The sequence below is a fragment of the Anastrepha ludens genome, chromosome 2 (genome assembly GCF_028408465.1).
Source record: "Anastrepha ludens isolate Willacy chromosome 2, idAnaLude1.1, whole genome shotgun sequence".
Lineage (NCBI taxonomy): Eukaryota > Metazoa > Arthropoda > Insecta > Diptera > Tephritidae > Anastrepha > Anastrepha ludens.
Window position 1 is genome coordinate 154,974,371 of NC_071498.1, and position 26,585 is coordinate 155,000,955.

General features: G+C 29.9%; 1 protein-coding gene across 1 annotated transcript in view; it reads right to left on the reverse strand.

Annotated features, from left to right (window-relative positions):
- Positions 1–9,256: 9,256 nt before the first annotated feature.
- The window catches only part of LOC128855652 (sex determination protein fruitless), a 155,976-nt gene continuing 138,647 nt past the window's right edge, over positions 9,257–26,585 (reverse strand). Inside the window, exon 8 of the mRNA XM_054090731.1 lies at positions 9,257–13,187. Coding sequence (XP_053946706.1) covers positions 12,670–13,187 — 518 coding nt within the window. The 3' untranslated portion in view covers positions 9,257–12,669. The remainder of the gene's footprint in view (positions 13,188–26,585) is intronic.

The window sequence follows — 26,585 nt, forward strand, 5'->3', positions numbered from 1 at the left end:
GCTGCTCTACTGCTCTGTTGCGCTCAATCTACATTTTGGAATACTTACTGTGAAAAAGTCAGCGACTCTGAAATCTCTCCAATAGAGCCTTAGAAAATATTTGTTATTAGAGAAATTTAATAACCTTTACACTCAAAATCTATGTTCGAAATTCTGAATTGTGCTTCCAAACGACGACTGACTTCTATATTCATCCCAAAATGCATATTTTTGAGATTAATGTATAAAAAAAGATATGGGGGAAAAATTGTTATATTTTTGTATTTCGCTACGCTCATAGCAAATTTGAATCATACTATTTTCATTAATACTGTTATTGTGGAATTATTTTATTTCGAAAATACTAGAATATATAGTATATTTAGGTATTATGCAAGAAGTTTATTGACTATTTACTTTGATATTCATTTCTATAAAGTAAATAAGCATTATCGTATAGAAAATAAACAATGGCTATATTTGTAGGTAAATTTTCAAATTTTATGTGTTCGAATGTTACAATTATATTATATAATAATTATATATTAGCATTAATTTTTGATCTTATTTATTTAAAAAATATTTGTTTTTAATTATTTTTTTTCCGTTTTTTTATTTTGTATTGTTTTTTGTTTTTTTTTTTTTTGAATAATTTTCGTATCTTTTCACTATTGCATTAAATACATTCGCGTGCATTTACTAATACATTTACACATTTAAATTTGCACACAAAATTACAAAAATTACCATGTAATAGTAATTAAAGTGTATTTGTGTACGCTGAATAAAAAAATTGTTTTTTTTTTGACCCCGAAAGTATTAGCTATTATATCGTTATAAAGTAATTATGTATGTATATTTTATAAAATTGAAGCTATTTTATGTTCATACATTTTTTTTATTCGGATCGTTGCTTTTTATTATACACACACATTTATATTTTTTAAAGGAAAAAACAAGTTAAAGTGGAGTTTGTGTTCTGCACAATTACCAGTGTCAGAGATTTTAAGTAATTTGAGAAGTTGATTTTTTTAATAGGAACTAATTTAACATTTTACTTTATAATCTACTTTATTTTTTAGTTTTTGAAACACTGTTTTCAAATGTACATATAAAAATATATTTAAAAATTCTAAAAGTTTTCATATGTATGCATGAATTTCTAGTAAGCCTCATACTCGTTTGCATTTGTAGTTACTAAATCGTGTTTTGTGTGTACGTGTATGTGTTAATTTCCTTATACCTATGTTCATTATATGAACATCTCGTTTAGCCCTTTTGCATCGTGCGACGGAATAATACCCGAACAAAAACTTTCTCTTATCACCAAGAGGGGAACAATCGCGCGAACAAAAACTCTCTCCTATCACGAAGAACGGAGTAATCCGCAATAAATAATTTTTTGGTTAAAGCTTGAGGAAAATAAATAATTTAAGTAATCTTGTAACATTCTTTTTCATTAGAACGAACATTAAAGGAAAGTCTTGCCGATGCAAGGAATTATGGACGCTAGGTATTTTGTGAGTACATCGCGCATTTCGAGCGGTGATGCAAAAGGGGCAAATGCTGACAGAATTCACAAGAAAATCAAAGATTATATATATATAATTGGCGCGTGTTAGGTGTTTGGCCGAGCTCCTCCTCCTATTTGTGGTGTGTGCCTTGATGTTCTTCCACAAATGGAGGGACTTACAGTTTTAAGCCGACTCCGAACGGCAGATATTTTTATGAGGAGCTTTTTTCATGGCAGAAATACACTCGGAGGTTTGCCATTGCCTGCCGAGGGGCGACCGCTATTAGAAAAATGTTTTTTTTTTTTCTTAATTTTGGTGTTTCACCGAGATTCGAACCGACGTTCTCTCTGTGAATTACGAATGGTAGTCACGCACCAACCCATTCGGCTACGGCGGCCGCCGAAAATCAAAGATTAAGTAGGCAAAATAAAGTGAAAAATTAATTAAAAAGTGGAAAGATATCTTTTTTGGCAAAAACAAAAAATATATGATATAAAATAAAAAATTAAATCGCTAAAGCCGTTAAAAAAAGAAAAATTAAAGAATGAGAGATTCCCGAACTGGTAAATAATTCCTCATCAGTGGCGTCATACTCAAAGTCAAATTAAAAAAAAAATTGCATGCTACTTTTATTTACCAAGAGAGAGAGAGAGAAGGTTTTATTGACATTAATAGGTTACATTGGCTGGATCGCAAACGTATTGGTGGGTGAATACTGCAAACGGCGGCATACAAATTTGCAGTAAACGCATGAAAGAGGCGGATAAATAGCATTTCGTGAGCGGAATGGTGAAAAGTCCGAAAAAGTCGAACACACTTCCACTGGTTTTTCTTTGAAATGCTATAAAACAGATTTTTAACAAAATTGCATTTTATCTCGCTAATAACTATAAAAAATGTGGATTTTGGGAATAGTTGACGCAGAAAATTAGGTGTATGTTACCGCTAATCTACTGCTAAGCAACAGGATTATGAAAATCTAGTCTTTCAAGATCTAAATCGTTCTAGCTTAAAACAAAAAAAGGAGCTTAGATCTCGTACTATATACGAGCGTCGTTTGAAAAGCCCTTGCAAAGTCAGAGACATGACACTATTGGCGTGAATCACGGTGATGTTTAGTTAGTAGCATCTCTTCGAAGAACACACACCAAGTGTTTATAAACCTATAAGCCATAAGGAGGCTATGTTGAAAAATAAAAAAAAGTTTATATATGTATATATAATTGGCCGCTTGGCTATGGCGGCCGCTCCAACCTCAAAAGTTTACCTCAAACAATTAAGGGGTTTCTATTTGTGCACCGACTTTTAAAACGACCAATGTAAAATTTTATTGCAAAATGTAAAGGTGTTTATTAAAAAAAATTTTAAGTAATAAATAATAATTAATTTTTGAAAGGTGTTATTTAAAATTCACTTAATTTTCAATTTTGTATAATATTTGAATATATGTAAAAAACTATAAACACATTTCTGTTTTCATAATAAACCAATAGATGGGGTTATGTTTTTTAAAAATATTTTTTATTTCAAAATTTTTTGGTACATAAATTTTGTAGTTTACTGTGTAACGCCTTAACAAAAGTAAAACTCACGTTTACTTACTTGCATATAATCTATACAAAAATAAACATTAACGAAAAGTATCATCTCTTAAACTAAAAGAAAAATAAAAATTAAAACACGAAAGCTAAATCGATAAGGACAAATGTTATACGATTCTTAAAATATGACATTGAAGGTGACAACGTAATTTTTAATTCATACACTTTTCAAATTTTTAACCGTATATATATATATTTTTTTTTGTTTTTGATAATTATGATAATTAAACATTTTTAGATTTGACATTTTGTGCTAAAGATGCGGGCCAAAAGGGAATTTTGTTACAAAAATTAATGTTTTAAACATTTTTTAAGTAAATTTTAATTCATTTATTTAAAGCTTCAAATAATTACTTGTATTAGGTTTGACTTAATTTAACGCCAGAATTTCAATATGATTTTTTTTCAATTTATTATTATTATTATCTATTTTTCCGTTCTTCGATACCAAAAATATCACATTAACAATTCTTTTGGGCTAATTTTGAAATGCTTTAAATGAGTTTTCAAATGTGATTTCTATAATAATCCATTACTTTAAGTCTTAACTAATTTCCAAAAATAATAATTTTGAATATCACAAAATGTTTAATTCGCAGCCTTAACGCGCTACCTTTTTCTTAAATTTTTTAGTCACTTTCATGTGGTCGATAAAGGATTACGTTTAAGCTTTACCTCGTTTTTTTAATAAGTTTTTAACAGACAAATTTTTGCAAACGTAAAAAAATTTTTTATTAAAGCTACAAATAAAATTTATAATTGAAAAAAGTAAACGTATTAATAAAAACAAAAAAATATACAATATTTAATATGACTTATGCGCTTTAGTACGTAGATTAAAACCGAAAATTAAAAAAAAAAAAAAAAAGAAACTTAAAGATTCACAGTAAAATGTACATGCTTATGTTATAGGATTATGTTTGTATGTATAAGTAAATATTTAATAACCAACTTAGTGTACATATATTTTCATGTTGTAGTAAAAATAGGATTCTGTATAGCGAGCGCATATAATTTCTGCCGTTGAACGAAGTTTTTAAATTAAAAATAATTTTCTTTTTTTTTTAATTTTTTACAGCAAATTGGCACTTTGCATAAATCTAAATTATGCAACTAATAGTACAAATTAAGCCAGTGAACATACATACATACTTAACTGTAATGCATGAAGTAGTATTCTTACACTTAAAGCAACTTGCATGAGTTGAAAGGAGAACTTGTTTGCACATACGAGTATGTACATACACACACATGCACAAATATTTATGAGTGTATGCATTTTGTGAAATATTCTCATTTAAAAGTTGTTGTATTGGCTCGTTTTTTTTGTTTGGTTTCTCTAAGGCGTGCGCTCTAGCATACACTTGCACATAAATGCTGTGTGTGTGCGTATTGGAACAATGTTGAAAGCCACGGTCGCTTTACAGTATTTAACATAAGGCTCTGCGATGTTAATGTTAACAGAGCAAATTTTGATTAACATAATTTAAATTTTACATTGAATGTTCATCTAGAAACGCTAATTGAAATATATAGCTTTTTTTTTGTTTTTTTTTTTTGATTTGTCACATATTAATTATTATAATCGTATTACTTAATAACCGCACATTTTCTAATTCTACCTATGCAACGAATTTCAATTTCAATGAAAGGAGGAAATATACGTTCATATATTTTTGCGTTAATATGTAGTTTCCAACATTAAATCCTAGCTATTGGCGTAGTGTGCAAAAAAAAATAAAATAAAATAAAAGTTAAAAACTAAAACTTAACAATACACTACCGAACACTTTTTCTCAAATTTTATTTGCACTAACTTAAAACAATACATAACATATATACGTACATAGGTATTTTAGCATGCAACTAATACGTTTACATACGTTTCGTATTTTTACTTTATTTCATATACATAATTTTAATTAAAAATATATATTTTAAAATTGAAATGCATTTGAGGTATATTGATTTTTGTTTGTAGTTGCGGCAAAATAATGTTTGCTTTGTTTCACTTAAAAGTAGGTACGATTTTTTTATATTTTTATTTTTGTTTTTTAAATAGCAAAACTTAAAATATCTAAAATATATAATAGCTTATAGTAAGTAGTTAAGCGAAAAATTGAGCGCATAACTTATGTATACAAAGCTCAAAAAGAACGAAGAAAAAACAAATATCGTTGATGTAGTCTACAACAGACGGGCTGAAAAGCTTGAAACTATTTGTCGTAATGAAAGATTTCCGTCACCGCGTCATAGAAATTTGCATTGACATTGCAATTGCGGAGATGGTAAATCGCATTCGCTGAGTTAGTTTGGTTTGCGAATTTTTTACTTTCTCAAATTGCGCGCGAATATTTCTTGGCTGCAGCGCTACAACTGCCGCTTGTGATACGCACGAGGATCTGATATGAACGCAAGAAGCTTCCGCTTCTGAGAAAGCCAGTCATCGTGGTGTAAGGAACAAGTGTTTGTTGCTTTATAATATACGTATGTATGTATTTATATTAAGTGTATGTATGCTTTTTAACATTACTTTCTGCAAAGTCTCGACTTCTAAAAACCATCGCGAGTAATTAATTGATTTTTTAAGATTAAGTTAAAATTTTAAATTTTCTATACATTTTTTACAATTGGATATTGGTTTTTTATGTATGTAAATATGTATGCAGCATGTTTTTTGTTTTTGCTATCAAAATGATTCACACCAAGCGTTATATACAGTCAACGTCAAAAGAAAGTGTACACTATATATTTTTTGATTATTTATTTATTTCAAGTGGAGACTGAGACGGCGGACCACTTTCTGTGCGTCTGCCCGGTCTTCGCTCGAATCAGGCTTGAGGTCTTTGGCACTGATGTGGTGTTAAGAAGCGACCACTTTGGCTTCTTTGCACTACAAGACCTACTCAGATTTCTTCGGAGGTCGGGTACATCAAATTAAAAAAAAAACAAAAAAAAAATATTTCAAGTGGTTCGAAAATTGCGTTGATTTTTAACAATTTTTTCTGCTGATGCTGTTGGGTGTTTTCTCCCATATAAAAATATGTGAAGTAGGTCTTTAATGGACGCACAAGACCGCGGCCAAAAAAACAAAGATCTCAAAAACCATATTTTTGTTTGCTTGAACCTTGCACTTTTCTGTACCAAAGTTGAGTGACCTACACAACTGCATACCCGAAATTTGTCTAAAAATTTCGAGTAAAAAGTTCGAAATAAAAATGAAAATTTGGGGATTTTTTTTTAACACTAAACCTACCGATACTTTATGTATTCCTATTCCTACCAAAGTGGTTCAAATGACCCGTTACGGTAGTTAGAGCAGATCACATAAATTTTTTGGTAAAATAACTAGGAAGAGAGGAGTATTTTTTAATAAAACTCGTGAAGGCAAACGGCGATTTAAGAATGTTATTTCTAAGAACTTCTGACAAAAACTTTAAAATGGGTCATTTGACCCGTCATGGTAGGTTTAGTGTTAATTTGTACAAGGCTCGAAACTTTGTTTTATATGGTTTTTGTTGTAGTATGAACTGTATATTGTTTTAAAAAAATAATTGAAATTACAAAATAAATAAATAAATAGCCAAGATTTATCAATATATGGTGTACACTTTCTTTTGACACTCACAGTATGCATGCATTTTACGAATCTTAATCGTAAAAAAGCGAATACAAATGAATTTAAAATGGAACCAAAATACAGTTATTTTTTTTAGTTCTATTCACGACTTGATGCAGAATTTGGGAAAATGTTTGCTATTTTTAACGCGAAGTGCTAATAGCCACCGTTGATGCACATTTCCACGGAGACACAACCCTTAAAAGCAACAAAAATAATAATAATAATAGTAATAAACTCAAAATAATAATAAATTATTATTCTATTTTTATTAAAATTATTATTTTCTATATTATTATAGTTTTCATTATTTTGTATTAACATTATTTTTAATTTATAATAATTACAATTTTTATATTTTATAATATGCTCCTCTTCCTATTTGTGGTGTGTGTTTTTGTGTTTGTGAAAAATCAATTTGCAAGTACATCTGTGGGAAACCGTTTATTTTGACCATTGAAACACTTTGTTAAATTTAATTTAGTATTTTCACATTTAAATATTAAAAAAAAACACTTATTTTTGGTTTTTACTTTGACAATTATGACATTTACGTATTTTAGTTAATTATTTCTCTCGTTTCTTTGTTTTGTTTTTACATTTCTTACTTTTACTTTTTACGACGCTTCTAATCGATGTTCTTAACTTCATTTTTTGTGTTATTATTTTTAGCTAAATTGTTTGTTTACTTAAATTTTTTTAGTTTTAACTTTTATTTTTATTTTTATTTTAATTTTTATTTGTATTTTTACTTTTACTTTTACTTTTCGTTTTTTTTTATATTTTTACTTTTATTTATACATATATTAATATTCTTTTCTGCTAAACAGCTTATAGCTAAATATGTTATTTTGAGTTGCTTCTTATCTTTGAGTTGAATTGATTTGCAAATATTTAGTTGCATTTAGTTTGATTTGCCATTTCTTCTTCTGTCAATAATTGCCTTTCCTGAAACCATCGTTCAGAAACCTTAATTATCGCTAATTTTTCATCGCCAAAAATTTATTAGAGAACCAAGAACAATACAGTACACTGTGAAACAGGACAAATGAAATTCTACAGGCGTCAGCAAAATACGATATTTCAGAAATAAATATTGAAAATGTTCAGTGTTCTTTTTTCTATGAATTCAAAATGTGTACAAGTTTGTCTATACGCTCAAGAATACTGCATCATTGGGCAGTCTATTATCTAGCTAGCCTATGTACTCGTGGCGTTAAAAAAACTCACCTGTCTACTTTAATTAACAGTAACATAGAACCAATTACTTTGTACGAGTTCTTTTTACATGTATAAGTAGGCAACTAAACGGCATCTTTATTTGACGTATTATTACAACTTCATATGAAGTTTGCTCTATGCACTTTATCGATGACCTGTCATCAGTCGACGTTGACAGTGCAGATCAATGGACATCGCTCTGTTATCTCTTACTCAACATCTCGACACTCAATTATTCATTTTATACAACAACTGTCAAATTTGATTGAATGCGATGGCAATTTTTAAGGGTGAGGATTGTCATGTTATGCTGTCGTCGTCATGCTGAAAATGTCGACAATTAAGCTAGCGTTGTGTCGGCGCTCTGAATTGTTTGAAAGCACTGTTTGACTTGCACGATGGAGAGTAAAGGACGCCAAAATTTTGGGTACAGGTATGTAGAAAGAGGGGTAATGTACAGTCTAGAAAACTAACATTATCAAAGATGTTGCCAATGTGAGCGTCACCGAAAATACCAAATGGCCGCCAAGCATGCAAAATGGTCACTCATTGCTGCACAGATGTTGGCCATATATAGATATGCCTCTTCTAACGAAAATTTTGCATGCGCTCATTAGACTGGCATAACTCACTGTCGTACAAACACGTGGTATTTAAGGCAACTTTCTTCCCGCGTTGCCAGTATATGTTCATTTTTACCAATTGCTTCATCTATTCGCCCCTTGCTAACACTTAGTGAAAAGAAATGGCCAAATGAATTAAAGTTTTGTCTAACATAAATTGCCAAACTTATGCAATTTGCTGTCTTGATTTGCAATTTCATTGAAAGTCATCCAAAATTTAGTGTCGAGACGTTAAGTTGGACAGAGTATACAGCAGAAAGGTTAAATGCAACCGCTCCACATGAAATTTACGACTATCCGCAGTTGACTCTGTTAACAAACTATTAGTACTTTTAATGTTCTGTCTTTAACAGAAAGGCTAACAGGAACTTCTCCACTTGAATTTATGACTCCGCAGTTGAGTCTGCTAACAGCTATTGGTAGTTGTAATGCTCTTTTAGTCGCAGGGTGTACTCGTGTAACAAGAGGTGAATTCAATTATTAACTGACTCTAAACTGATTGTGTTCATTTTTTACCACTCTTTGGTGTTATTTCATTCTCAGAATTACATTGCTTTGTGCATTTGTGCACATTCAGTTTTTTTGATATTTACTATTTTGTTATTTTCATTTAATTATTTTGCAGCTTTGCTATTGACACAGACCTGCTTTTATAATTAAGTTTATGGAATCACAGCTAAAAGATTTTTTTTATTAATATATAATTTCTGGAACATGTCCCCGCCACAGCAAAGGCATTGGGTGAAAATCAATTTTATTTTATTTCAAGATACTTTTCAATGTTATTTTTTAAGTGAAACTTAAAACCGATTATGTTGCGGTTTTCAGCAGATCAGTAGAATTAGAATGGGTAAAGAATTTTTTTTGATGTTGATGCGCGCCAGCGCGCAAATCCACCCACCGACAGAAACAAGATTCGTGATTATGCTAAATATTATAGCCGAAAACTTCTGCGCAGGCCAGTCGATATACATAAATATTTCATAACTACATCGAATACATTTAGGGTTACTCACTCATGCGTTGACTTTTTGTTTTTGATTTTCCCAAAGGCTTAGCTCGCTTTTTAGACTGCTTAAAAGTAATTTTTGCATTGATTTTGGGCTTAATAAAATGTTTTTACCGACCTTAGTCATTTATTATTGGTGTTTTGTTTTTGTTTTACATTCAATTATTTAGAGTTTTTGAAAATATCTTCGAATGTACTGTTTTTAAACGAAATTTATTTGGCATTTTTCAATTGCCAATAATGGAAAGAGTAATTAAATCAAGGCGAATCTATTAAAGTTGGTATCTGTAAATCAGCTAATTTGTTTTTTTTTCCTTCCGCCCTTTCCATGTGGCTGTCAGCCAAGGCGAATCTATTAAAGATGGTGTTGGTAAATCAGAACTGATTTGTTTTTTTTCTTTCGCCGTGTCCATGTGGCTGTCAGCTCAGAATGGAACAGGGCAAATTCATTCTTTGTTTTATACTTTGCCAATAGATATAAAACGCGATAGATATAAAACGCTTGGTTGTCACTAAATTTAAACTTTTTGATAGCTAATAATTTTGATAAGTTTAAGTTTTTTCTATACGAAGTTTTTTCTTTTTTATGAAAATAATAATTTTTGATTAGTTTGATCAGTGCATTAGTGATCAGTGTCGATGTAGTATTTCGATTGAAGCATTCACAACGCGAAAACTAGCTTATGTCAATGTGTAGTACTTTTTATTGTTATAATTATATTATATTATTTATAATTTTTTACATAAACAAACGCAGAATTTAATTATTTCCCGAAACTGTACAGCATTGATTTCTTAGTTATTAACTAACTGCAGTTCGGTTTCATCCTATTTCAGAATATTTGCAATTTTTTCAACAAATTTTGAACTTGTTTACGATATAGTAGCTTTATTTCTTGATATTTCACGGAGTTTCTTATTATTTGTTTTAATTATTTAAGGTTCTCATATTTATTTAATTTTTTGTTTTTATTTTTTTTTATTATTTGTTTTAATTAATTGTTATTTATTTGTTTTAATTAATAGTTATTGGTTTTTATATTTATTTAACTTCTGGTTTATATATTTTTTGTGTTTATTTATTTTTATTTTTTTAAACTTAATTCTCTTATTATTTGTTTTAATTATTTAAAGTTTTCATATTTGGTATTTATTTTTTAATGCTTTTTCTTATTATTATTTTTTAATTATTTAAGGTTCTTATATTTATTTAAGTTTTTGTTTTTATTTATTTTTATTATTTCATATTTTTTTATTATTTATTTTAATTAGTTATTATTGGTTCTTATATTTTTTTTAACTTTTGGTTTACGTATGTTTTGTGTTTATTTATTTTTTTATTTAATATTGCATTTTTTCTTATTATTATTATTATTTTTTAATTATTTAAAGTTTTCATATTTATTTAATTTTTTTATTTTATTTCATTTTTTTTTCTTATTATTTGTTATAATTATTTAAGGTTCTCGTTTTTATTTAATTTTTTGTTTTTATTTATTTGTTATTTAAAGTTCTTATATTCATTTATTTTGTGTTTTTATTTATTTTTATGCTTTTATTTATTTGTATTATTTCATATTTTTCTTATTATTTTCATATATTCCAATATTTAATTATTAAATTTTTGTATTACGAATTAAGCAAACATATTTGAATTGTTGTAGATCTGAAATGGATTCCTAGTAATTTTGTTTTTTAATTTTAGCTTCAATGTAGACACATAATTTTTGTTTAAAAAAGGGGAAATATTGACTTTGCACTAAAAATAAATCAAAATTCAACAATAATTTTTCATTTGCTAGTAAAATTTGTTAGGTTAGGTTTGTGAATTGTTTAATTTCATGCTGTTTCGCAGCTAAATCAGTTTAGCTTTAAGTGGTATTTACCCTAGAATTGTTTAAAACATTAAAAAAAATTTTTTAGTGCTGGACTCAATCAACAAATATTGTATTAGCAAACCCATGCCTAAGTAGCATATTCCGAGAAATTCTTCATAGATACAAAAAAATATATAGTATATATTGACATTGAATTTAAAATTTCTTCTGCAAACATTACATATCTACATATTTATCCTTACAACTACAATATATGCCGACCTTAATATCAATTACGTCACCTTAAAAAAGGATAGTATGACATTTTAGGAAAAATATGCAATTACAAATTGTTTTTGCTCCTTTGTTTGCCTTCTTAATTGATATCATTTGTATATATGCTTTATATGTACATATACATAATTTTAATAGGACCGCTTGGTATTGATTGATATTCGTTTAAAACAAGAGCATCGCTAATCTGTATTTATGTGTGTAGCTATAAAATCTATTTAATAGTATTTTTAGTATTTTTACATATATCTAAGTATATACATTTACATATATATATATTAACAATTATGATAAGAGTAGTAGCAAACATAAATATATATGTAAGTAAATGTGTATATCCGTGTGTGAATGACAATTGATTTCGCTAGTACATACATACATACATATATTTATGTTTAGTTGGTTTTGTGTTTGGGTGGAAAAGTTAGCGGTTGCTTGCTTTCGGTGGTGGCTGCTGGTTGACTTGATGCTGACTTTTACATTGGGCATTTTGCTGTTACTTTGTTGCTGCTTCTCTCCCAACATCTTCATACATACATATGCATGTAATCGATCGTGATCAGCATCAGCATGCAGATCTCGCAGTAGGTATGTTCATCAACATTTTGCTTTCTGAGTGGCTCTGTATGTGCATTTTTACCGACTCAGTTTGTTCTTCTTCTTCTTCTTAATTTTTTGGTGTTTGTATGTGTGCGTATATTTTTTACTGCCTCTTTTGCTAATTTTTGCCTTAATTATGTGCTCATTTTCATCGAATCATTTTATTTGTTTTCTGTTTCAGTTAGTGTACCCCATTAAGCAGAATTGCAGCGTTGCATCTTTTTTAAATTAAAAAATATATATAATTTTTTGTTTTTTTTTTTTCTTTTTTCACCAAATATCAATATTTTATTCACTCATTCATTGAGCTTGTTTTTGTATAGCCCCCTCCAGTGTTGCAGTTCAGCCTCTGTTCGCGTCGCCGTCGCAGCAGCAGCAGCAGCAGCCTCTGCTTACAAGGTTGGACTTAATTTGAGCAATCTTTCGGGATGTTTCACCCGTAGGTGTGAGCGCAATGTATCGATGCGACTGTATGTGGCCGGACAGTAGGGGCATAGTGAACGTTGGGCGGTGTGTGAATGAAAGTGATGCCATCGATTGGTAACCTCCTTGCCGCAGGAGCGACAACGCCACATTGTGCCCGGTTCGCGTGATTGTGTAAACATATTGTGATAGGACATTTGATGATGTGAATTGTGTACAATGGCGCTATTACCTCCTTGACCGTTACCTAGACCGCCTTGGTTCGCCGATTGATTGTATAGATGTGATGCTTGGCCGCCGTTAGTGTTGTGATTGCCACCGCCGCTGCCCCCGCCCGCTCGTATATAGTCCAATGGATGATATTCGTTTTTTAGCGCTGCACTCAGATGCATGGTGAAAGCGTGCGGCGGTGGTGGTGGTGGCGGTGGTGAACAGGATGATGTGGTCGAAAGTGGTGTGCCGGATAGATGATGACGTCCCACTTGCCCTGTAACCAACGAAAAAGAACACACACCACGCCATGGAGGGCGATAATCAGCCCGAGAGAAACAAATAGAGAGTAAACAGAGAGAAAGATAGAGAAAAAAGAGTACATAGGTATTTGCATGATGTATGTATGTGTGTGTGTATGTTTGTTTGTATGTAACACGTATACTAGCATGTGTATATAGTTATTATAAATATTTATTTGTAGGTAATTAAGTATAAAGGCAGAATAGAAGTGCTGTAGGGAATTGCTTGCTTAAAGAACTTTAACGCGTTTTATCGTACTTGCTGTATTTTATTTTCGTGTAATATTTTTCTTATATTAAATATTTGTATGTAATTGCACAACGAGCACAAGATACATATCAACAAAATTAAGGTATATACTTGTGCGTATGTATGTGTGCATACAGAGTGAAGTATGCATGATTTATCAATTATTGCTCGTGTAAGCTTCAATAAAATTTAATTGAGAACAAAAGCCAAAAAGGCGCCTAACTTTATGTAACAATTTCCCTTTTCCACAAAGTGACAGTGGCCAAAGCTTAAAACATTTCAAATCAGCGGTGGTATTTATGTGAGCAAGTGCGTATGAGTATAAGTTAAATGCTTATAAAAGTAAAGTGTACGGAATGGAAAATGTGCATAGGAAAATAAAATAAAAAAGATACAAATTTTACAAGAAAAAAATTAAAGTTCATATAAAAACATATTTAGAGGTACATTAGAGCAGGTCGATTATCATATATGGTATTTAAATAAATTTATTGGTTTTAAAACTTTTATCGAGTTTTGGCGTTTTGAAGTTGGAATTTAAATGTAAATGTGTATACCTATGTTTAAGCAATATGTGGAACAGGAAAAAAATATTTTAATTTTATTTTTAATTACTCCACCCTTTTTATGCTCGACATGAATTTTTGAAAATTTTTTGCGTACAACTTGTTGTGGCAAGTGTTCATCTAGCGCTCAGGCAAACTTATGCTGTTCAGTGATGAGACCCATTTTTGGCTTCAGGGCTATGTCAATAAGAAAACTTGTTGTTTTTGGGCTGAAGAGCAACCGGAAGCCATTCAAGAAAAGCTATTACTTCCATTGAAATCAACCGTTTGGTGCGGCCCATGGAATGGAGAAATCATGGGCCCATATTTCTTCAAAGATGAGGCTGACGTTAATGTAACAGTGAATGGTAAACGCTATCGCGCTATGATAAACGACTTTTTGATGCTGGAAATTGAAGCTCGTGATCTCCACAACATTTGGTTCTAACAAGACGGCACTAATTGCGATACAGCCCGTGAAACACTGGTTCTACTACGTCGTTGTTTCGGTGGGCAATTTATGTCTCGTCTCGGACCACTGGATTGTCCACTAAGATCGTGTGATATCACACCTTTTGACTTTTATTTGTGAGGGTATGTAAAGTCTAAATGCTTTTTGGATAAACCAGCTTCGATTCAGGCATTGGAAGCCAACATTACTAAAGCTGTTCACGAGAAACCAACCGAAGGCCTCCAGCGAGTTATTCCAAATTGGTGTTTATTGGCCAAATTACGGCACAGCTGTGGCCAACATTTGAAAGGGATTATCTTTAAAAAATAAATGTTATGAATGGTTCTACACAATAACAATGAAGATTGCCCAATCAATTTGAATTTTCGTTTTTTTTATACCAATTTAAAATCCGATACCCCCAAATTGATCAATGATAATGAAATGTTCATTAGTACTCAGTAAATACAATTGGTACGAGAAATAGTGAATAGAACTTCAAAGTATTTTGCGAAAGTAAAAATCAATTGTGTTCTTTCAGGTTATAGTTAAAATTAACATCCAAGCACTTTGTCCTTGAAGGCCTATCGAATTATTTTTTATAGGAATCATAAATAAAATTCACGTCATCTTTTTTTGGCAACCTTGCTAAAGGTATAGTGTGTATTATAGCTACATTAAATGTATGCGTCTTTTACTTTTTACTCCCTATATATTCTAAATTTTTTAAAGATATTAGCGCCTTGCTCCAAGGTTGGTTTAGAAATACTATTTTCTGAAAGTTACTAACATATAAATAGTACACAACAACCGATCCGCCCTAATGTACATTAGCAAATATGTGTGTAATTGCACTTGTGCAGCATATTATTGTTGATTATAGATAAAAACTTTAGGCGTATATTCTAACTTTTGGAAAGAAGTGAAAGAAAGAAAAGTTTTAATAAAAATAATTTACTTTTGATTTCGAAAAAAGCGTGTATGCAACAACAAGAAAGTGGCATATAATGTAGAATGTATGTATGTATGTACGAGTATATGCAAACAGATACGAATGATAGAAATGCGAAATGCAAAATTTACTGCTACAAAGTAAAAAGAAAAAAACAAATTTTCAAGAAAAATTCAAAAAGAATATTGTAGAGTGTGGAAGAATAATTAGGAAAAATGATGCATAAGCGAATTGATAAAACTAAGAATGCTGAAAAACTAAGAATGTGAGAAAAAATATAATATTGAATGTGCCTAAGTTGGGCCTGAAAAGCGGTTAAAAAATACTTAAACTCACTTTAAACGCGACTTTTTTATTTTTTACGTGCTGTTTTTGGGAATGAATAAGGTTTTTGTAGAAAATAAGATTTATGAAATTAAAAAATTTAACAATTTTTCAAATTTAAAATTATTTAAAAAATGTTTTATTTTTTAAACAGGCAATGAACTCAGGGGAAAAATACTTAAATTTATTTTAAACGCGATTTTTTTTAAATTTCTTTCTAATGGAAAGAGTTTTTGTAGAAAATAAGATTTATAGAATTTTTAACATTTAAAACCTGTTTAATGTTTTACCTCGCCTGAAGGCCTCGTAGCAGGTGCTGCGTTTTGATATTTATGTAATAAAATAGTTTTGTTATATAAATTTAATAAAATAAAATAAGAAAATAAAATTTTTTACCTCACAAGTTTTTACGTTTTTTATTTAATATTTTTAAATTTTTGATTTGAAATTTTGAAACCATTAAGCCATTTCTTTTATTTAATTTAAATTTTTCCGGTAAAAAATACTTAAATTCACGTGATTTTATATTTTTTACGTCCTTTTTACGAATGAATAAGGTTTTTGTAGAAAATAAGATTTATAAAATTTAATATTTTTGAAATTTAAAATTAATTAAAAAATTAATTGTTGAATTATTTTTATTCAATAAAAATTCTTCTTCACATATAAGCTATCTCAAATTTACTTCATTTTATTTTTTTTATTTTGAAACTAAACTGTTTTATTTTTTATGTTATAAAATTTGATTTACTTATCAAAAAAATGCTAAGCATTACTTTCGATTTTGCAACCTGAAGATGATGGCAAATTGAATATGAAATATCGAAAAACTGTATAAAACGAAATTCTAATAGTTTTTGCTCAACCTGACCATATTTTTTAGTTTTCCTTTTTTTATTTATTATTAATTATTTTTGTTTCGAGTCCCTTCGAGGAAAAGCGTTTGGAAAATGCCGCCATTGGTTATCATACTCGCACTTCCGTTTATGGTAGCCACCCTCTTTCAGCTTTTTCTCTTTTTCACGTAATACCTTATTGTGTAATTGAAAGTAGCTAAATATAAAAATATAAGAAATAAATCATAGTTTAGCAACTTCATACTTTCGAAGTCGAGAATTCAAAAGAATTTGCAAATAAATATGCAAACCATTGGAATTGGATTGAATACTTGTCTGGAGGGATGGCGAATTTATGGTGCTAGACATAGTAAACTCGTTTATTGTCCCACCAAATATAGACGAAAATGATAAGAGCGCGACGAAAGATTATTTGGAAAATGCTGACGAGTGCTGCTCAAAATCAAAAGCATCTTTCGCGATTTCGACGTTGCGCTATGGAGGAAGAGATGCTGCTACCGCAAGCGGTTTTGTCATAAGAAGGGCACGTGGTAGTCACCTAGTAAAAAGTACAGGGTGACCAGTGTTTAAGATATACATTAGGACATATTTCTAAATTGCAACTCTAGGAAGCCATAGGACCAAATCTCCATTGAATTTGTTACACCACAAAAGATGTTTTTTGTTTCAAGCGCAGCGCAACCCAATTGACATCAGCGCATGCCATGCGTAGACAATTTTTTGAATTCGCTTAAGGTGCTTAGACGTGGTGTTAAAGGGTGAATGAAATTGGAGAGCTGTTGATTGGTTGATTCTGATAATTAATTGCTGCAAATAGGGTGGCATCGTAATTTTCCATTTGTATAGCAAAGAACCGTTATAAATCAAGTGTAAGAATAAATAAGCAATGAATAGTAATTTTTAACAGTAAAAATACGAACTTAATTGTCGTTTAGGTTCTAAAGCGTGAACTAATATTATTTGCAGTCTACGCAAGTCTACCATTTTCACATTCGGAACAGTCTGTATTAAGTAAAGCATAAATTGTGTAAAAAATGATTGAATTACATATTATATTGTATATAAAAGAAAAAAAAAATATTTTCGAACCTTAATAAATATTATATAAAAATTATGGGAAAATTAAAAAAAAAACTGTTTAAAAATCATTTATAAAAATGGTTATATATAGTATAAGATATAAGAAGTAGATGACTTAATAAATAGCAAAATCTTTAATGTTTTCGTAGATAAGTTCAGTGATATTGAAGAAGTTATTTATTTATAATAAACAGGGAATTGAGCCGATGGTTTTGAAAATTCGCTGACTGACGATGGCACAAAACACAAGAAAATGAATATACATTTTTAGTACCTCTTTTTTTTTGTAAAGAAATATTTATATAAGTGCATACTTTTGTTTCCCTAATAATGTTGCAGATATTTTTGTTGGGTTCGAAATGCAGAGTTTGGAAGCACAATTCATGGACGCCATTTTTAGCTTGCTAACCTCAAAAAGCAAGTGCAAAACGGCGGTTGACACACAACTACTAACACTAAAGTATGGTAATATATAATATTTGGTGTTTTTTTTTTGTTTTTTTTTTTTGTTTTTTTTGATAATTGTTTTTGGAACCTGCCTAATGAGTGTTGAAGAAAGAAAAATTGTTTTGCTTAAATTTGACGAAAAATTTTCGATTTTATTCATAACTATCCCACTGTTTCATCTTTTGTGCACGTTTAAATTAATTGCAGTTGCTGCAGCATTTTTTTAACCTCTTTTTTATTATTTTTGTTTTTTGTTTTAGTTTATTTTTGGTTGCGCTTAGAAATTTGCGCACTAGATTGTTGAAAAAATGCAGCTAGAAATGTGATTGTGAATTAGAAAAAAAGATAGCGCTATTTTCCTTAAATCTGAAAAGATATATCAAATAATAAGCCACTTTATATAACTTAGTAAATTATTTTATTTGAATTCTTTCAATTTTTTTCACTCATATTTGTTTTTTTTCTTTATTATCATTATTTTTTTATGTTATTATGTAACTTTATATTTTACTAACTCCATTCGCACATCAAACAAAGATCTTGTTATGTTCTTTTTGTTGTAAAATATTTTTAATGTAAAAAATTGGGTAACAAATGCTTACGTTTTTTATAAATTTCATGTTTTTGTTTTTTGTATTTATTTTGTTTCAACAGCTAACAGCTAAATTGCATTAAAATTTAATTAATTTTATATAAATAAATTTCTTAAAGTTACTTTTTACTTATACATTTAAAGTCTATGTTAGAAAAGTTAAAGTCGTAATTAGTATAAAAAAGGCGAAATTCTTATTAAAATATAATAGAAAAAATTTACGTTTCCTTTGCTTTTTTTGGCTTAAACCCGCTGATTTCATGAATATAATTGAATAAAAAAATTTGCTTGCTTGTTTGTAGAGTGAACAATGTGAGTGTAAGAAATGCTAAATTGCAATTTTTTTCATAAAAGTTTTTTTTTCTCACAAAAAAGCAAATAAAGCGCCTTCTTGTCATTAAACATTTTTTTGCTAATTTTAAGTTAGTATTTGCTATTGTTTTTGTTTTTTAAATCATTAATACATTCATTTCCTTTAACTATCTTTTATGGTCTTGCACATTTTATGTTGTTTAAAAGCTTGATTTGCACTATAAAAAAATATTGCAATAAATAAAAAATGCAGTACTGTTATTTGCACCAAAAATTTTACAACTGAGTTAAGAAATATTTTTTCTTTGCATTTCGTACAAAATTTAATAGTTGCCGACTAAATACAATTCAATTTTCCTGTTAACTAAAGATAAACTCTTATATTCAGTATTCAGTAAAAAAAAATTATTTTTCTATTATAATTATTTACCTACATACATAATATGATTGCAACAAAAATAAGTTTTACAAATTAAAAAAAAAAACAATAATACACACTAAACGTTAAACAGAAAATACATACATACATAATTAGTTCGCCGGCTTAGTTTAGCTAGTTAATATATTTTTATAAAATTTAACCTTTTCACTTAACATTTATAGTTAATAATTATTTCTAATTAATTCTAATTAAACAAGAACATATTTCTATAGATTTATTAAAAAACAAAAAAAAAAACGCATTTAAATGTATAAACTAGCGGTTATTGCACATACGGTTCGTTCTCTTTCAAGCAGTAGTTTGCCGTTATTTTCCAAGCAATTTTTATTTGTATACTCTTTACTCTTGCAGTATTTCAACTTATGTGTTGCACACACATATACACAAAATTAATTGCAATTCTCTCTTTATTAATAACTACATTAACAATTGCCTTTAAGTTAATAAATTGAAAGTTAAAAATAATAAAAATTCTTTAATCTCGCTGTGACTTTTGCTTAAGTCTTCAATTAACTGTACTTATAACAGCTAACAGCTAACATTCGCTATAATTTTTTTTTTGGATTTAGCACCATAAAACCTAGTTATAAGTTTCTATGCATGTATGTATGTATGTATGCATGTACGTAATATAATTCTCTCCTACTCCACGAAATGCGCACCTATTTTTGCTTGCGCTCATCACCAGCAATCGTCAATGTAAAATTTTTTCTACCTTTATTTGTTCATATCCATAGCTATCACATTATTTAATGATAACTATTTAATAACTACTTTACTTAGTTACCATAAGTAATGCCCTCTGCCCTGCTCAACGAAGTTGAATGCCTCAATTGCTGTTATATTTATTATATATGTAAAAGTGTATGTATTTGTTTATAAAGTTTATGTGACTCTAAACCATAAAATCGAATTGAAAATATGCGTTAAAAATATTGTGAAGATTTTGCTTGATTTGGCACTGAATTTGTGAATGGTATAAATTGTGGGTTTGAAAATTAAGTTCAGTAAAATATAAAAATTTGGACAGTAAAAAGGTCTCGCGCGCAAAATGTGGTGTATACAATACATATGTATGTAGTTATGAGAGGGTTTATGCAGAGCTTTACATATCCATATAGGTGAGAAATGTTTCTTAAATTTATCACCCACTGATCTTCGCTGTGTTCTTAAGCAGCACATCTTTGCTCTCTGCTATTCGAAATTGCGGGAAATGTTGTTCCGTTGGATGAATGCTTAGCATACACACAGATATTTAAAAGATAACATTGTAAGCCTTTTAAGCGGAATCAACTAATGCGAGGCACGAAAAAGTACGTATTCACATCTAAATAATTAAATGTATATATAATTGGCGCTTACACCCTTCATTTAGTGTTTGGTCGAGAGGTTTTGTGTGGTAGTCACGCACCAATTCATACGACTACAGCGGCCGCCTCATATTTACACCTGCTATATTTTTCATATTTAGAATAGGAGAGTTTGGTTAAAAAGAGACTGATTGTATTTCGATGAATATCGATCCGAAAGTTCTGTGGTCAATATCTTTAGAAAATGGTGGAGCAACATCTATGACATTGTATGGCGCATTATAGTTAGAAATATAGGATAAAAAAGAAATATGTAGCCCCTTATGCAACGGAGAGTATGCGAATGATTTCGCGAACTTCAGAAGAGAAACATTGATAGTGAGGCTGTTAAAATTTTGTTATGGCGTATCTCCACAGGAAATCAGTTATTACCGATCAGCTGTCATTTGAGTCATATTAGAACAAATTTTATTTCATATGCATATAGTATATAAGCATTTGTGAGTTGGCGTCAACCAAATATGTTTGTTGAGGCTGACGAAGAAAATCAAATAAGGCAAAACTAAAATTTGGAACAATCAATTAACGGGCGAGCATATTGGAGGTACTTTTTCCAATAGGTTTTTTTTTGAGAGATCACGCGTGACTATTGTCAAACTAAATACATACTTTTTTCCAGTAATCATTTGACATTCCATCATGGAAAGACTTACGCCTCAACAACGTTTACAAATTGTACAATTGCATTACGAAAATGGACACTCTGTGAAAAGTTTTCAAGGCCCATTTTTGGCTTAAAGGCTACGTCAATAAGCAAAATTGCCGTATTTGGGCTGAAGAGTAACCCGAAGCTATTCAAGAACAGCCATTACATCCATTGAAAAAAAAAACTGTTTGATTCGGCCTATGGGCTGGAGAATTCATCGGCTTATATTTCTTCAAAGACAGTTCATGGGCGGGTAATACTTTTCACCATATTTTTTAGCCTGATATTTTGCTCTTCATTGGCAATATACTGACTAATATACATAAATGTCAAGATATACATTTTTCCGCGTTTAGAAGTGGAGTTAGGCGGCAAGACCCGAAGTGTTTGCAATCAAAGGCAGAAAAACAGTAAGCAGAGTTTAATAAGATACAGGATGCGATGTGAGTTGTTGGCTGAGTGTAGTTTAAATTTTTGTTGGAAAATGGACGAATATAGAGTGACACATGAGTAAAGTAGGATTTCTAGCAAAGTACAACAGTACTTACTATACACAAAGTTTTGTTATGAATAACAGTAGTGGACTCTGTTAAGTATATTTTGAAACAAATATACATACAATGCAGGTGTATATACATACATATATATATATACACATGCACATATATATATATAATATAACACATATGTAACATAATATATATTTATGAACATACATATGCATGTATTTAAACACTGTACTTTATTTGTGAGTGCAATAAATAGTAAAGAATTATTTGTAAATAGGTTTGTATGTCTTTAAAAAAGTCAATTCAGTATACCATAAGTGATGTATGTATGTGTGTTTGCATTGCATTGCCGCCGCATTTATGGCTATGTGGTGTATAGTATGTGTGCGTGTATGTAGGTGTGTTTGTGTTAATAAAGATATTTTGTACATTGGTTTTAGTAAAAAAAAAATATTTTTATATAAATATTAGCTGAATCTAGTAATTATTTTGTGGTATTATTTTCACTTAAAAAATCTTAACAATTTATTTAAAAATAAAAAATTAATTTAATCTAAATACTAATCATTTACATATTTCTAATTATTTTGTGTTGTTGCTCATGTTTCATGTTTTGTGTATTCATTCATTAAAACCTAAACAAATAAGTTTAAAAGACTTTGGGCTAAATATTTGTATGTTAAATTAAAATTAATATTATTTAGTAGTTGGCAGTAAGTTCAGTATGAAAAGTCAATATTTCATAAATAATAGCTATGTTTAGCTCACGCTAAGAGTGGACGCAGCACGCTTGAGTTAACTGAAGCTTTGCAAATTAAACATTAGTGTGTCGAGTGCTGAGTGCTGGATCAGGGATTTGAAGACTTCAGAAAAGGTTGTAGTATCCAGTGTTAGTAGGGGAATTCATGTAGTAAAAAATAAATAACTAACTAATAAATAAATGAAAGGGTGGTGATACCAAATAAAATTAGCGAGTACTTGCTATGCACTTTCCTATTTCAAACACGTTTCTAATAAAATTTAGCAAAAGTGATACCTCGACATGGGCGCTTTAACTCCTAACGTTCAGTGAATACCCTCATTAAAAAAGAAGAAAAAAAATTATGTAAAGTTATAAATTAACATTGAGCGCTGTTACTTTCCAATGTCGTTTCAAAAAAAAAAAGAAGACATTTTTTTATTTGAGTTTAAACTGTGAACACAAGTGTAGTATTAGAGTTTTCAAACGGCATTGCGAGTAAATAATCTATAATAATTGCAATTAATCAGCAAACTGCAGAAATGCTTAAATATCTGCAAAGCTAAGCAAATATAAACTCTAAAAAAATACATACATACATATGTTTGCATAATTAATTGGTAAAACTGCTATTGCCTGCTTACATATCATACATACATATGCCTATATACTATAAATAAATTCTTAATATATGTACATAGCTAATAAAAAAATAAAAATAAAATAAAATGAAACAATAAGTAAAAATAATAATAAACTTATATTCTGCTAGTATAACAGTTAAAATGTAAAAAAAATCTCAACTGATCAGCCTGTTGATGCTGCGCGACCGCTTACATTGCACGTTAGTTTCTATATGTAAATGTTTCTCTTTCTTTTGCTTCTTTGCTTTGCTTAAATTTCTATATAAATACAATAGTTATTTTTCACTTTTTAAGTTAAAGTTCCTTCCTAATATTGATGACAATTTGAAAATATTTCTTGTTTTAATTTTTTTTTTGTATTGTTTTTTTTGTATTACTTAGGACGATTAGTGGACACAGTAGATTTGATTTGCTTGTTTGTATATGTGTTTGCTTCATTTGTAAACATTCAGATAAAATGCATTGACGTTTTGTAGTGGTTCATATACATATATGTATATGTATATATATTTAATACTTTTTTTTACAAATTTGTTTTTCAATATTTTTTAAAACAATTCTCTCTTCGGCGCAGCTTTATCTATGGTTTGAAGTAGTGGTGTGTAGTAACACCCTTTCAATTGTGTTTTCCATTCATTTATGTATGTATAAATTCTATTTAAATATTTTGCTATAAATTCCTATTTTTCTCAAACGCGTGTATGAGTATTTACACCAATAAAGAGTTGAAATGCAAAGTTTTTGGTTAGTAGCGTGTGTGTATGTGTTCGCTGTAGGGATGTAATAATAGAAAATGCATGCGTGGTACTGTGGCTTTCAAACTGCAGCTTACGTCGGCCGCTCACGAGTAGGAGTACCGCAATTTGTATGAGAGTGGTGCTGCGAGTATTGCAATTTGTGTGAAAGAGATTTGCTATGGTGCCGTTGCCTAATGCAAGCAATGAAAAATTTCAAATAAATTCAACATTTTGAGTGCAGAACGGTTGTTTTTTTACGAGTATAAACAAAAACAAAAAAAAAGTCTATATTCCATTAAAACCGAAATAAAACTTGAAATATTACTATGGGACTCAATAAAAGATCAGTTGTATCAGTTGTGGCGTACGTCTTGATGCTAACCTACAAATGGAGGTCTTACAATTCTATACCACCTCTGTTCGTCAAAATGTTTTACTGAGCAGTTGTTTTATGCCAGAAATGCAGTCGGCGGTTTGCAATTAATAAATTGATAAAAAAAGGAAATACTAAATGCTTTATTTAGAAGTTTTTTTAGGTTAGGTTAGATTGAACCGGTTGCCCTGTGGGACCCACTCAGGCTCATAGCCCATTGTGATGCCACGTGGGGAGCTTGTCCCTATATCTAGTTTATTTACTGTTACATGAATGCATCTGAAGAAATTTTTCTGCACTTCCTTCAGACATGGTTGCTTTCTTAATTCGCTTAAGTCTGAAGTGGTCGCTTAGACTTACGCAATTTTTGTAGACCATTTCTCATGATTAGAAACCCATTACTTTTTATTTTAAAAATGCCACTCTGTGACTAACATATACGCTAAAACTTCACATTAAAAAAAAAAAAATATTTCTCAAAAAAAATTTTTTTTTTGTATGACTCTACCTTTTATGGACTTCTATTAATCGCGGAATACGAGACTTTAATGCCGCTCACGAATGCAAATAAGCTTTTTCTTGATAAAAAAACAAAAACCACATAATTGGCCATAAACTTCATTGCTCTTCAATCGTGTAACTTGCCATGATGATTTGGCATAAACAACTGAATAATAAACAAAAGATTTGACAGATGTCACCACAACAAAATGGCTGCCACAGGGCGCCAAACTCGACCCGCGCCAATTGAAAAACCCTAAAAACATTTTTCTAATACCGGTCGCCCCTTAGCAGGCAATGGCACACCTCCGAGTGTATTTCTGCCATGAAAAAGCTCCTCACAAAAATATCTGCCGTTCGGAGTCGGCTTGAAACTGTAGGTCCCTCCATTTGTGGAACAACATCAAGGCGCACACCACAAATACGAGGAGGAGCTCGGCCAAACACCCAAAAAGGGTGTACGTGCCAATTATAGGTATATACATACATATATAATAAAAAAAAAATTGATTATTTAAAAGTTTTAAGTATTTAATAACAACATTAAAGTTTTTATTAAGAAAAAAAAAATTGGAAGTAAAATTTTATTGAATTTTAATTATGCGTTTTAAAAATACAAAATAAAGGATTTTTAAAATAAAAAAAAAGTACAATATTTAAAATTTTATTTAATTTTAAGCAAACGCTTTAAAAATAAAAAGTAATTTGTTTACTAAAAAACCTCTAAAAATTGCCTTCGTCCTTTCGAATGTTAACTTAAAAAAATGCCGGAAACCATTCTGACTCAATGAAGGGTCCTTCAAAAGATGCGCCTAGATGTTTTTTTTTAACAGAAATGTAAAAATTTAGATTCTTTCATGCTTCACTATTTTCATTCAAAATGCGGCTCTTAAAAAATATGTGTGAAAAATTAAATCAGTTAAAGGTTCACAGGCTGCCATACGAGAATCGAAATTTTCATGGCCTTGCTCACACATCAACCCTTTGGGTTCAGCAATCTCGATTTGATTGTTGGGATTGTTAGCTTATTTACATAGACTTTACTTATCAAAAAGCCCCAGTCTGCTCCCCCAGTACTTTTTTTATACTCAACAGAACAAGATTCTTGAAATTCATTCAACAATCTTTGAATTGTCGACTAATTTTACGATTATTTCGACCAAAAAAATCACGTAGTTTGCGATATGTTGTTCTTAAAGTTCGACTAATTTCATAATAAGTTTGAATCATTTTAACGCGTCGTTCTATACTTTAATATTGTACATCTGTCTACTTGACAAATGTTAAAGATGACATAAAAAGTTATCGTCGAGAAATTATTCACTATTGACATCTTTGCATCTCTTTTGAAAGACCTTTTACTTGGGCCTAAGAAAAATCCTGCTTATTGCTCTCTATTGCGACGAGTTTTATATGAAATGCATTGACATAAACTCATTGGACCCCTTGCTTTTTGCAGCATACGTTTGTTTTGTGTAGAAATTATTGAGATGTTTCAGTACATTTGTTACTCGCACAAGAAAGTATAAATCATATTTGCCGAGTGAAATGCAAATCTATTAAAATCGCGCACACACAAAGAAGCCTGCTACTTATGGTATA